The sequence below is a fragment of the Cynoglossus semilaevis genome, chromosome 9 (genome assembly GCF_000523025.1).
Source record: "Cynoglossus semilaevis isolate Cse_v1.0 chromosome 9, Cse_v1.0, whole genome shotgun sequence".
Lineage (NCBI taxonomy): Eukaryota > Metazoa > Chordata > Actinopteri > Pleuronectiformes > Cynoglossidae > Cynoglossus > Cynoglossus semilaevis.
This window is the reverse complement of record NC_024315.1, coordinates 5,630,766-5,643,692: the sequence shown is the minus strand read 5'-3', so window position 1 is coordinate 5,643,692 and position 12,927 is coordinate 5,630,766. Positions and strand designations below refer to the sequence as shown.

The 12,927-nt window shown below is 41.8% G+C and overlaps 2 protein-coding genes and 2 long non-coding RNA genes across 5 annotated transcripts in view; 1 reads left to right on the top strand and 3 right to left on the bottom strand.

Moving 5' to 3' along the window:
- Positions 1 to 217: 217 nt before the first annotated feature.
- LOC112487444 (uncharacterized) lies at positions 218 to 1,457 on the bottom strand. The gene is made up of 2 exons (XR_003050508.1): positions 1,250 to 1,457; positions 218 to 536 (listed from the first exon to the last, which is right to left on the bottom strand). It is a non-coding gene; the product is annotated as an uncharacterized LOC112487444 (long non-coding RNA).
- Positions 364 to 4,050, top strand: cd7al (cd7 antigen-like). The gene is made up of 5 exons (XM_008316731.3): positions 364 to 504; positions 1,173 to 1,526; positions 1,992 to 2,372; positions 2,906 to 3,015; positions 3,404 to 4,050. The coding sequence occupies exons 1-5, from the start codon at positions 441 to 443 to the stop codon at positions 3,611 to 3,613; spliced, it is 1,119 nt and encodes a 372-aa protein (XP_008314953.1). The 5' UTR covers positions 364 to 440; the 3' UTR covers positions 3,614 to 4,050.
- Positions 2,197 to 2,916, bottom strand: LOC107988997 (uncharacterized). The gene is made up of 3 exons (XR_001760481.2): positions 2,618 to 2,916; positions 2,414 to 2,505; positions 2,197 to 2,338 (listed from the first exon to the last, which is right to left on the bottom strand). It is a non-coding gene; the product is annotated as an uncharacterized LOC107988997 (long non-coding RNA).
- A 540-nt stretch (positions 4,051 to 4,590) lies between the features above and the next one.
- The window catches only part of tnrc6c2 (trinucleotide repeat containing adaptor 6C2), a 39,804-nt gene continuing 31,467 nt past the window's right edge, over positions 4,591 to 12,927 (bottom strand). For both annotated transcript variants that reach the window (XM_008316732.3, XM_008316733.3), the window contains 3 exons: positions 12,155 to 12,228; positions 11,906 to 12,045; positions 4,591 to 11,786 (listed from right to left, as the gene is read on the bottom strand). In XM_008316732.3, coding sequence (XP_008314954.1) covers positions 11,441 to 11,786; positions 11,906 to 12,045; positions 12,155 to 12,228 — 560 coding nt within the window. In that variant the 3' untranslated portion in view covers positions 4,591 to 11,440. The remainder of the gene's footprint in view (positions 11,787 to 11,905; positions 12,046 to 12,154; positions 12,229 to 12,927) is intronic.

Genomic DNA, 12,927 nt, shown 5'->3' with positions numbered 1-12,927 from the left:
AACATGCCTTAAAATGCAAGATTATGTAAATGATCTCTTCACAGCACCCACATCCTTTTCAGACAAGTGGTGTAATAACTTCCCCTGTGTGCTTCCACATTTTTCTTTGTCATTTAAAACATAATACAGTCAAAAACATAATGATTGAGACAGAGAAAGAGATGATGGCCACTGCAAAAAAAAATAAATAAAAAAAACCCAACTTTTTAAAAAAATGTCTTTTTCAGTAGGGATTTTTTAATGGTTATTACCATATGTTGATCCATTCGTCACTGTTGTTGCTTTGTTTCAGCTTCCTCTTGTTCGAGAAGGTGGAGCTTAGTGGAGTTCTTCTTGGTTTCATTAATAGGCAGCCATCTACACCCAGAGGTGTTTTGTAGGTTGTCATGGTTCGTCGCTTCACTGCAGACTCCCTGTAGTGTCTGCTGCCAGTGTAGAAGATGACTGGCCCCCAGCTCCTGGCTTCTTTCTGGACTCTCTGGTCTGTCACCCTCATTGGTTTTGGTAAGTTCAACATGATGCTCCATCTCCAGATTCTGTTGTGATTTTGTAGTAATGACATAGGGATTTAATGTCACATAAAATCTCAAATACAATAATATAAATAAATCTGATTGTCCTCGGACAAAACTAGGATTCTCCTTCTTTCTCATACTTCAAATGTTTTCACTTCAACTCCAACATCACAGTTTTCAAATCACTAACAAACATGGGATTTATTTTTACATATTTATTTATTTTTTATACTAATAATACTGCAAATTATTATTATTAAAACAACATAGTATTTAAGGTTTCTGGGCAAGAAATTCTGTCAAAGTCAAAAAGTTCGAAGACACTAATTTGAAAAGAAGTTGGATTTGAGTGACTAAGTCACATGAAAAAAATATTTTTCCCACCTACTGGCACGACTTTCCTAACGAGGCAGTTTTGAGATGAGATGAAATTACATTTACAATAAAATAAATGTAAATAAATTAAAAAATGTATTACAAATTAAAAATGTGCCTTTTATTTTTAAAGAATATATCTATTAAACACATTTTTTAAGTTGCCTTTAAAATATATATTTTTAAAAAGTGCCGTTACACCAGTTAAAACATATTAGATTTGTCTAAAAGGCCGACGGTGGATCATGTGTAACACACAGGCTTTTTTTTTATCTTATCCAGTGCACAGTGACATCCAGTTCCTGGAGAGACATGAAGGAGAATCTGTAGTTCTGCCTTGTGTCGTTGAACAAACCAACCCTGCTCCTTTTGCTGTTGCCCTGGAACGCAGCTGGCTTCAGAACACGAAGGTCATGTTCATGCACACCCAGGAGGACTTCAGCACGGACAGTGATGATGACCAGAGGCGCTTCAGTGTCAGTGGAGACCCCAGCGTCAGGGAGGTGAACGTGACCCTGTCTGAGCTGAAGGTCACAGACACAGACAGATACTACTGTACGTTTTACATCTACAACCCGACCTCCACTGACCTACGTATCCGTGGAACCACAGAGTTCTTCCTCCTGGTTACTGCTGGTGGGTGTTTTTTGTCTTTTTAATTTTATGTACTATGTTTATATATTTCTGCCTGTTGGTAGGACACTGACCCTGACCCTAACCCTGACCCTAACTCTGACCCTGACCCTATTTTCATATTTCTGCCTTTGTTGGCTGTTTGTTGTAATCTGACCCTGTGATGAAGGGTGGCCCTGACTCTTACCTGTTGACTGTAGCGTCAATCAGGTGAGACCACCACAACTAAATATGGACTAAATTTAGAGCAGAAGTGAAACTTCAAAATATCATTTGTTCCAGTTCTGCTCAGCCATCACTGAAAGCAGTGTTTCTTTAAACTCACAAAATCAAAACAGAAAATGTAAAAATTATAAAAGAAAATGGGGCGTCTTCTTTCTGAATACGGTTGTTTTCAAAGGTTTTTCATATTTCTGAATGAATGCCTTCAGTCCATTACTCAGTCTCTATTTCCTTTCCCCTCTGGAGACGCTCCCGGGTCACTGGACATGGGGCTGGTGGAGACATGTGTCGGGGGATCGGCTGTTCTCCCCTGTCTGCCTGTGAACCACGAGGGCCTGGCAGTGGAGGGGGTCAGTCTGAAACGGCAGCAGGGCCAGGCTCCTGTGGAGATGTTGTACCACTCACAGCATCAGCACGGCAGCACTTCATCTTTGTCCTCCACTTGGCTTCCGCCCGACAGGGTCCAGCTGTCCACGGAGCCTGGCCCCAGAGGCATCGCCTACAGCCTCACGCTGCAGCAGCTGCAGGCGGAGGATAGTGGCCTGTACAGCTGTCAGCTGCTGCTGCACGGCAGATCTGAGACCAGCTCCAGTCTGGGCAGACAAGTGTTCTTTGTGTCAGTGAAAGGTGGGTGAAAAACAAAGCAGGACCAGAGGGTCACACCTTACTGTGGACGGTGGCGGTTGAAGCCCTGGTGGACAGCAGACTGCGGTCACATGGTGTAGCTGTTGTTCAAATCACTGAGGATCTTGATTTTTCCCTGTGAAAATAAAATCAACACAGGCCGCATGGTGGGCGGGCAGTTAGTGTTCTTGCCTTACAGCATGATGGTCACAGGTTTGATACTGATGTATGGAGTTTGCATGTTCTACCTGTGTGTGGGGGGCGGGCGTGTTTCTCCATGTACTCTGGTTTCCTCCCACTGTCCAAAAACATACAGGATTAGGGTGAATTATTTACACTTCATTGATTATTTGGTGTGAATGTGAGTGTGAATACTCATCTCTATACGACTGTCCAGGGACAACCCGCCTTCGCCCAGTGACTGTTGGGAGTGACTGCAGTGTCTTTAGTGACACTGAAAAATACCACGCAGTGGCAGAAAAATACTACAGTGTTTGTGTCCTCCTCCTCATCATTTCTCTCCTCCTCTTCCACAGATGATACCTGCAGCTGCTCCACTTACTCCACCCTGCTTTACGCCCTCTCCTCAGCTACAGTGCTCCTCCTCCTCCTCCTCCTCTCCATCGGGTCTGTGGTGATTTGTAAGGTCAGTTAACATTTGACACGGGGTTCAGCGACCTGGTTGTTGCCTGGGGGTGGATACTGAAGCACAGCTTTTCTGTGAACACCTGCTTGTCAAAAGCGTGTCAGTGATGTTCCTCTGCTGCTAACCACAAAACCGCAGCAGTTTCATAACCGCCTGTCAGCTGTCAGCATGTTTTCCTTAAACGTTCACAGAGGAAGGTAGTGAAACCTGCATACTACTTCACACTTGACTGACTTCACACTGTGTCTGTATCACATGCCTCTGAGCTAACAGGATGGTGTGAGAAAACTATTCAAAAAAAATAAAAAATATTCAGCCACACAGGAAATTGCACCTCATTTGTACCCAGCACTGATTTGTTCTCCTCTCTTTTTTTTATCACTGTCAGGGCAGAAAAGGCATCCGCCAAGAAGTGAGGTCACTGTCCCCAGGCCCTATTTACGAGGAGATGGTCGCCATGAAACCCCAGAGCCCAAAACCGGCCTTCAAACAACTGGAGGAAGCGGAATCTTCTGAGTACAGGAACTGCTCTGTGAACAAATCCTGCCCTCAGAACCATTACGAAATCCCGACCGGGGTCCGAGGACCCAGGATGTAGACTCAGAAACAACTACGCAACTTCCCCTTAGAGTTTGGACCATGACTGCACTCTTTCAGCAGACTTTTTTCAACCATATTCTAAGCATTTTTTTAAGTCAGCTGATAGCAGGCCCTGACGATAACTTAGAAGTTGTCGTTGGGTCAACTTTTATTTATCTTATTGTACATTTTAAGCTATTTTTTATGCCCTATTCCCACATACTTATTTTGGTATTTTTTTAAAAAATTGCTAGGTTGTGGTACATTGATTATATTTCCCTATCTTTAGCTCTTTTTACTTTAGTTAAGTACAGTTAAGTTTTTTTTTTAAGTTCTTTCAAGGAAAAAGGATCTCAAGCCTCTTGTTCAGTGTTGTAAACGATTTCCCTCAATTTCCTTTTGTTTAAAAGTTTAAAACTGGATTACGATTAAAGGTGCATTTATTTACATGAAAAACAAAGTAATTTTGTTTTGTTTTTCATACAAATGAGACCTAAAATTGCAGAAAATGTAGGTATATTAGCACATATTGTTTAAACCCAGCCAAAAAAAATTAACTAAACAGCTAAAAGTGGCTAAAAACATTGCGACATAGCTATAAAAATGAGCTGGCGGCTAACTCAAACATTTGCAATAAAAGCTAAAGTTAGCCGACAGTTGGTCACAGATGGATAAAATCACCATGAAAACAATTAAAATTAATTTCTAAACATATTTCTAAAATAGTTAGAAAAAAACAGCAGGACAGCTACCACCATGAGGCTAAAGGCAACACAAACATTTACAGGAGCTCAACTTGGTTAATACATTACTTAAAATTAAGATACAGTTGCCCCGGGAACATTTAAAAATGCCTCTTTACACAAGTAGAAATGTTTTACTTCATTTACGCCGCCTCATTGACTACTATTTTTTTTAAACGTATAACACTGCGTACATTTCACTGACGTGTAATTTCACAGCGCAAGTAGAGTTAAAAAGAATACTGTCGCCAAGTAACAGCCAAGAAAATTCGTATTTTATTAATATAGTCCGAAAGAAGCTCCATCAGAAATGGAAACATTTTTTTTCTGGTGCATGTCCTTAACAATCACATTCTATGAGGAGGAAAAAAAAGAACGACATTTAAAAGCCACAACTTTGTATTTGAGTTACAGACATTATTCCTTAATGCTTTTTTTTTTTTCAAAGTAAAGAGAAAGGCAGAGTCCCCCCCCCCCCACCCCCCTCACCCCTCACAGCCCCTCCCTTACAAAGAGACAGCCTTGAAAGTCATGGGCTTTTTTTCAGTACAACCCACAGTGCTTTAGCAGAAGGACAAGCTCTCATTGGTTAAGGATTACACAGCATAACAACGCAATCTGAAGTGTTGCGACAACATTTGACTGACGGTGGTGACGATGACAGGGTTGGGAGGGGAGGATGGGGTGCATTGAGGAAGGGAGAGGGGGCTTAGGGGAAGTGGACATCTGAGCTAGAGACAAAAACAAGAACAACCTCACATTGAACCCTGAACCCCAGAGTGAGCCGACAAACAGCCACAGTTTACCGCAGCAGCCTGTGGACTCCTCCCTCCCGCTTGTGCATAGATCATGATCCTTTTTAGACAAAACAAAAAACGAAACAGCTTCAATTTCTCAACTTCAACAGCCCCTGCAAAACCAACCTTCTTCACATGAGGAAAATCTCTCAGCTACTGAAAACTTGTCGTTACAGACAGACGTGTTAACAGACAGGAGAGATGATTAAAAAAAACAAAAACAACCACAACTTCTTGCACGATGCTCCTAGTTGACACGATGGAAACTGAACAGCATCAAATACAACGAATGCATCTTTTTTGACAATCAAAAAACATCGATGTTGTTCAAATGTAAAGCATTTCCACTTAAGATTTCACATGTAAAGCACTCCACTTTTTCAAAGTTGATTCTCAGTCTTATTTGGTAAATATGTAAATTGCTACGAACATCATTGAATTTTAGTCATAAAAAAAAGAAAACAACGGTTCATTATATTCTGTTAATCCTTCAGTGCTTTCTTGGAGTTTCATTGTTTTCAGTTGCTTCTTTTTTTCCATATAAACATTAAAACTACAAATGAAGGAGTTGGGATCTGGAACCCTGGCCTTCCTGAGACAAAAATCCACATCTTTTATGAGTGTGCAAGAGAGTAAGCAAAGGACGGTGCTTACAGGAAAAACACAAAGTCACAACTGGGTACATACAGAAAGTCTGTGCACACGGTGGGAGAGGAAAACAAATGAACACTGAAGCATGACGCGACAAGGATCGATCCCAGAGTTCTGAAAGTAGCATAAAAACTTCCTTTTGCAAGATTTTTCATGTCCGTACATTTGATGGAAGATGAGAATTTTGACCTCTTTATGCAACATTCCTGGTATAAACTCCTATATCCGTTGTACTTCAGACAAATGAAATGCTTGTAAACGACGTGTGGCTTTTTGCACAAAAGTGAACAGAAAATATAGGCACCTCTGAAATGAGTCTTTGAACAAACTCTTCTCCAACAGTTGTATCCCTTTCCATTTCCACGTGAAGTTAACACAGGGATTACTAGTGCTTCTACAGCTATCTATGGCAACAGTTCTTTTTTTTTTAAACCCCTATTTTCTGCTTTTGTAATTTTTTTTTTTTTTACATTTTTTTGTAATTTTTTTCTCCTTTTCTGTAAAGGTGGAACAAAATGGTGCAATACCCAATGACAAACCTTGTACTGGATTATTCCACAATAAAAGCCACTATAAGGTAGATAATTTTTTTTACAGAAATAAAAACAAAGATCCATTAAGTCCTTGAGTAAACATGTACACATGAATTGTCACCATCTCCCCTCCATACTTGGAGTCGTTTCTCTACGATTAGCTGTGTGAGGGGTCGAAGACACTCAGTGCAACGTTAGAAGATAATAACAACGTCCATTGGAACAGATTTGGACAGAACGACGGGGACAAACGAGGGTCGGGACAGATCAGACAGAATGCGAACAAAAACGGCGGGCGCCGGGCCCCACGCCGCATCTCACGCACACAATCATACACGCATTTCAAGCAGGCGTCCAAGACGACTTTTGCATTTTTCTGTCTATCAGATTTAATATTTGTAACTCAAAACATTTGTGATATTCTCTAAAAGCCTCTACGTATACATGTCAGATGGAGAACCAAAAAAAAAATCACTGACTTCACATTACGTTATTGGCGCCCCATGATTCAAGTATTTGCGTTCAACATTTCATTTTGTTTTGATATGTTAATGTGTTTTTTTTTTTCCATCATCTGGGTAAAATAATCATCAAACAGCTGATTCGGGCGGAGCTTCTTCTTCTTGACAGGGAAATTAACAACACAAACACATATTTACAGCACCAGCACTTCAAAGTACTGCAATATGCCTGTAAAATCAGAACGTGCATAACCAGCTCCTTAGGACAAAGATGCAGCTGTCAGTCAAATCAAGTATCACAAGTTTACACCCCCAGACCAAATTTATTCTCCTTTTGTGTCACTTATTTGCGGGGAAAATACATATTGCTTTTTTTTTCTTTTTTTTCTTCTTCTCTGTTGTGTTGAAACAAAGACCTTTCTTTCAAACGAAAACGTTTCGGAGGTTACGATCCAAGAAGTCAGAGAGAGGTGGTGACGACACACCGTGATCATTGTCTACATATCGTTTATCTGTACTCTTTACATACATTATATACTGTTACGTCAAAGAGAGCTGTGGAGAGGAGAGCCCCTCAATGCTGGTGCAGCATGGGAAAAACCCCCTTCACTGTCAGGGTTCTCCAGTTAGTACAGGATGCTGGGAGGTCCTCGGCTATTGGGTCTGTCTGAGCTTGGATCAAGGCAGTTACAGAAACAGGCATTAGTGATTTTTGCTTGTGTGCTGCAGGACTGCGAGCCCTGAAAGGTAGCCTTTTCCCGTTTTCTTCTTTATTGGTATTCTTTTTTTTTTTTCGTCATGTTTCTTTAAGACTTTGTACCTCTTGAAATGTGCCGCTCCCCCCTTGCTGATGCAGAGTGAGGGGAGTCAGGCTGATACAGTGGGCCCAAGCCATCTGGGTCTGTGGAAATGTACAGTTCAGTGGGTCCCGCTTTGAGCGGGACACAAACATTAAAACAAAGATAAATACAGCATCCACAAAAAGGCACCCCGGCCACTCGTCTACTCCTTTAGATGGTGGTAGTAGACGCTGAGGACCGGAGATGTTTCAGCTATAAGTGCAGAGCTTTAACATATTATAGATCTTTTTTTTTTTTTCATTTAGATTTTTTAAGCATTTTTTAAGATTTTTATGTCAAACTTCATAAAAATGACGTTTAAATGCAATTTCATTTTTGGTTTTAAAAAAATATGTACCCGGGATTACCCATCAGCAACTGTGCACTGTAGCAAACTGGAACCCCCAACTGAGTAGATTTTCTCCTTAGCATGAGGCATTCCCCATAAAAGCATAAAAAAAAAAAAATCTCAGTCATTTCAGGGTGGGATGCTGTCGTCCATGTGTTTGATCCCTCCTGTCCCCCTCTGAACCCTCTGCTAAGGTTATCAAACTCCTCCAATGAGGGAACAGAAGTGCTGTCTTCTAAGACACAGTATGACAAAACAGTTTTTTTTATCTCATTGGCACATTATGTTGGCATATTTAACAGGCAATAACAGGCCTCCAGGTAGAATCTACAGGCCACCATTGGAGGAAATGGTCTGAATACGCCTTTCCCCCTTCCAATTAGGATTAAGACAAAGGCATGAGGTCTGTACATACTGCTGCACGAATGGCCGTTTTGAATTTAAGACTTTGCTCTCACAGTAGAAAGGACAGACACAGAGAGCTGCATCTCAAACTTAGTAAGTAACGTCAACTCCCCTACCCTGAGATCACGCTGGACAGAAACGTCTTCAGCACAGAGAGAAAAGGCCCTTCACTGTTGACGTTTTCACACTTTGTTAACGTGACAGTGTTGTGGCGGCGCGGCACGACTTTACAGAAACGTGTGGCCGTTCTGAGGTGCTGACAAGGAAAAAGCACGACGGGGGACGAGTGGTAGGGTTTGAGACGGATGCTCATTCCCAGGTCAGCCTCTAGTCTTTTGCATAGAAACAGATACGAGTGCCTGTTGGTGACTGGTCAAAGGGGGGGGGGCTACTGGGTCTAGTTAATGTGGAGGAGAAGGTTATAGCGTAGCAGCTAGGCAAAGGGCAAGGGGGGACAGCCTGCTGACAGGTGGAGCAGCTTGGAGCGACAAACACCCACACCCTGTATTTTTTAAAACACATCTTGAGATACTACCTGGAAGTACTACAGAATACTGTCAAACACCAAAGCATGATCAGTAAAAAAAAAACAAAACAAAACAAAACAAGAAAAAAAACAAACAAACAAAAAAACCCCAAAAACAAATAGACAATCAATAACAATCTGTAGTATTGATCCTCGTTTTGCATTCAATACACAGGATGAACATACAGAGGCACCTCTGACCAGAGTGTTTCTGCACATGAACAGTGAAGGGCTAATTCAGCGGCCACTATAGTGTAGACCACTGCATGTAGACAAACAGAACACACTGAACAGAATCAAGGTCATAATGACCTTTTTAAAACAAAAGTACACTGGCAAAAATTCCAGAAATACGACAATAACATCTTCCAGCTAAAGTGATCTTTGTGTCGAAAGAACTGAGAGATGGGGGCAGGACGGCAGCAGGGTGGAGCAGTGGTGGGCCGTCCGTGGCAGGTAGCCATGATTTTTCCAGTTGGAGGAGATGCTTACTTGTCGACCTGGGGTAGACACTTGACCACCCAGAGGAGCAGGATGGAGACGCGCTCGGCGGACACTCCACCTCCTCCACCCCGCTCTTACTCACCCACTGACTGACCGACCGGCTGAGTGGCCATCAGGTGTCAGAGACAGCTGATGTTGCGAGTCTAGTGCCTCCAAAGAGAACAAGGCTAAACATTTGGAGTAACAGTGATATCCACTTTGATAAAGTTCAAAGAAGAGGGAGGAAAACATCAAACTGTGGTTTTTTCCTCCCAGAAGTCCAATGATACATTTTTAGTTTCCCTTCAACCTGCTACCAGAGGAACAATGTCCGTCACATTTCCAAGAAATGGATACAGTACAGAAGAGCAGAAGTTTTTGTCGTTGAAGTTTTTGCTGCTGCTCTTTTTTTTTTTGATTTATTGGATTGCAGTTGAAGCCATTTTGCTCCTTGTAAGTGCTATGATAAAACCCTTTGAATTGATAAAAGTCTCATTTGTTTATACAGTACCAAATGCAAGGAACACTCGTAGGTCTACTGCATTAGGAGAAACTCCCTCTTATTTGGTTTTGTGCCAGATACCCAGAACCGTCCAATCCCGCTGTGGATTCAGTCTCTGTTGGGTGTGGCTGTGGCACGCAGAGAGGAAGTGTGCATCGCTCCTGTACGCTGTTTCACTCTTCTGTACAGTTCGCTGCGAGCACTCTTCAAAAGCTGTTTCTTCCTCTTTGCAAAGTTTTCCCAACAGTATCCAGGGGTATTGGCAGCCTGGAGGGAATCCAAATTATGAAAAGGGGGCTGCGGGGGGAAGAGGGGAGTAAAGGTGTTTTGAGTTCCTTTTGCTGCAAAAAGCAACAGTGAAAAAAGAGGGATAGAAGTTTCATGAGAAACCAGCTCCAATGGACATCAGGTGTGGACGGAAGTCAAGTCTCTGGTGTATATTGCACAATGAACTGTCAAGCAAAGGTGAAAATTGGTAGTTTTCTCCCCCCGCTTCCCGAAAAACTGGCTGATCACACAAAGCGCTGGGCTTCACAACAAACGACGATAAAAAAAAGGTCAAAGGTGACCAGATGAAAACTTGCAGGTGTCAATGATTGGGTGCCACTGGACACAGAGAGTCATGTATGACAACGGAGACACAACAATCTCAGCTTATAGGACGTGACGGATATCAAAAATTGCGCTTGGATCTGAGTCTTCAAGAAAGAACAAGAGAAAAATGAAAAGCTGAGCAATCCCTTTGAGAAGACAAATTAAATAGTTAAGCTCATGATTGGTAGGGCCAGTCACATGGCCAGGCCTTCTAACTGCCCAGTGACAGAGGTGGTCTCCAATCGTGTCCTGTACCACTTGCTGGCTCAGAGGTGAAAGTGTGCAAGACTTCAGCTGTTTCTTCAGATACAAAACAAACGGAAAAAGGTGGCATGAGAAAGACCCGGGCCAGAGAGCACTTAAGGCTAATATTAGTGCTGTGAAATCAATGTCAACAGAAAATAATGTAACAGTTTCTGAACCAGAGCGTTGGCCATGGGCATGCTGGGAATGGTTGTGTTAAAGTCTTGTTTTGGGATGATTTCTCTTTTCATTTGGAGGGAAAGTCTCAGATGGCAGCTTTGATTGCTTCTCCTAAACACACTTCACAAACAAGGTCATGTATATACTAATGCAAAAAACACAATTTAAAAAATACTTAAAAGGTTTCATTGTGTTATGTCTCATTTCAGTTTGTTTGATATTTTGAAAAATACCCAATGGAGAAAAAAATGCTGTTTTTTTTCATTGAAAGAAATGAACTAAAGAAAAATAAAACGAAAGTAAAACAGAAGGAGTGGAGTCTGCAGTCTGTTGTAGTGACTCCTTTACCCTCTGAATTACAAAATTCACAGTTCAAAATAGTTTTCAAATGATACTGATTATCACCACATGATTTGCTTGGGTTTTGCTCCTGTTCTTATTCTTTTCTTTGCTTGTTTTTTTTTTTGTTTTCATCCTACCTACCACCGTTGGCTTCAGTGACACGGTGTTGGTCGGTTGTTAGTGTGAGGTGGCATCATCCTACATGGACTCCCCACTCAGTAGATCTCCAGGCAGCAGGGTGTTGATGGGGGTTGGGCTCCCGATTACACGGGCGTCATCTCCACTGGGCGGACCCCACAGGCTGGAGTATTGCGGCACCCCACCCCATAGCAGGTCGCCGCCGCTGGCCTTTCCTCCGCCGCCGCTGCTCCATTGGCCAATGGAGTGGGACTGCGCAGCCCCTCCCATTCGATTCTGATTGGTTCCTGGGTTGGCCTGCCAGCTAGTGGTGTTTGCCCCTAGTGACTGACCTTGTGCAAAGAAGCGGGTCACCTCTTCCTCTCCGGCAAACTCTGCCAGAATAGTGGTGTTTCCAAGCACACACCTGACAGGAAAAACAGTAAATATATCAGCCTCAAAAAAATTAAATTATTATTATTATTAGTAGTAGTAGTAGTAGTAGTAGTAGTAATAGTAGTATATCTTGGTTCTGCTGTGTCTTACATGTGCAGAGACTTCTGGGCTTTGGCTGCTTCGTCCTTAGAGCTGTAGCGTACCACGGCGTTCCCCTGTGTCAGGTTGAGGTGGAATGTGATGAGGGGGCCATGCTGCATGCACAGGGTCCGCAGAGTTGAGCCATCAATCTAAAACACAGAAGTAAAACATTGTTACAACTATAATTCTTTTTTTCTTCTAATATTACACCTAGAAGGGAAATTTAATTGCATGTTTGCAGTAACACAAAGTACAAACTTGTGGTGTCAGATTCCTCAGCACCAGCCAGCTGCTGGTTCTGGTGGAGCTATCAGTACTCCAGGTCGTTCCCTCTGCAAAGCAAAGAAAGAAAGTTATTTTTTTCCAACTGTGTCAGTGAACCAAATTAAAACAAAAACTTGTTTTCAAAAAGTAAGCAAGAGCATGTATGTGACACTAAAAGCCTGTGGTCAGGTTTTAAAAATGGGGGTCAAAATAAATGCGGTAGGTTCACTGACATGTTTTTGTTCTAGACACTGCTTTACTTCTCTGAATTGTTTGTTCTGTCAAAACAGGGTCACACAAAGACTTGACAGTGTGAATGTTTGAGAGCCAGTAAACCACAAACTGTCAGTTTAACAGCGGTTAACACACCCTGCAAACACGGTCCTCACCTACACTACACTACAGCAGAAGGAGTAAGGTTTAACAGAGAACCTGAAATTTGTTATCTCTTCAATGTCATTCTGAAGAAACTTTTCTTTCCGGAGAGTTATTCAGAAAATTATTGGTATAGTATTATACTGTGATCAAAAGTTGGCGTACCAAAAAAGTATGTTTTTTCTGAATTTTAACAACAACAATTGACATAGCTAAGTATTTTAAGGCAAATGAGTGCATTTTTAGTCATTTTTGAGAAACTTTTTTTTCCGGAGATTACTTCAGGAAATTATAGGTATAGTATTATACTGTGATCAAAAGGTGACAAACCAAAAAAGTATATTTTTTCTGAAATTTAACAACAAAAATGGACATAGCTAAGTATTTTAAGG

What these genes read in the sequence shown, in the direction of transcription:
- cd7al (XM_008316731.3), top strand. Translation starts at nt 441, where the DNA reads ATGACTGGCCCCCAGCTCCTGGCTTCTTTCTGGACTCTCTGGTCTGTC. An exon ending in TGTCACCCTCATTGGTTTTG is followed by an intron (nt 505 to 1,172) that starts GTAAGTTCAACA and finishes TATCTTATCCAG; the next exon opens with TGCACAGTGACATCCAGTTC. An exon ending in CTTCCTCCTGGTTACTGCTG is followed by an intron (nt 1,527 to 1,991) that starts GTGGGTGTTTTT and finishes TCCCCTCTGGAG; the next exon opens with ACGCTCCCGGGTCACTGGAC.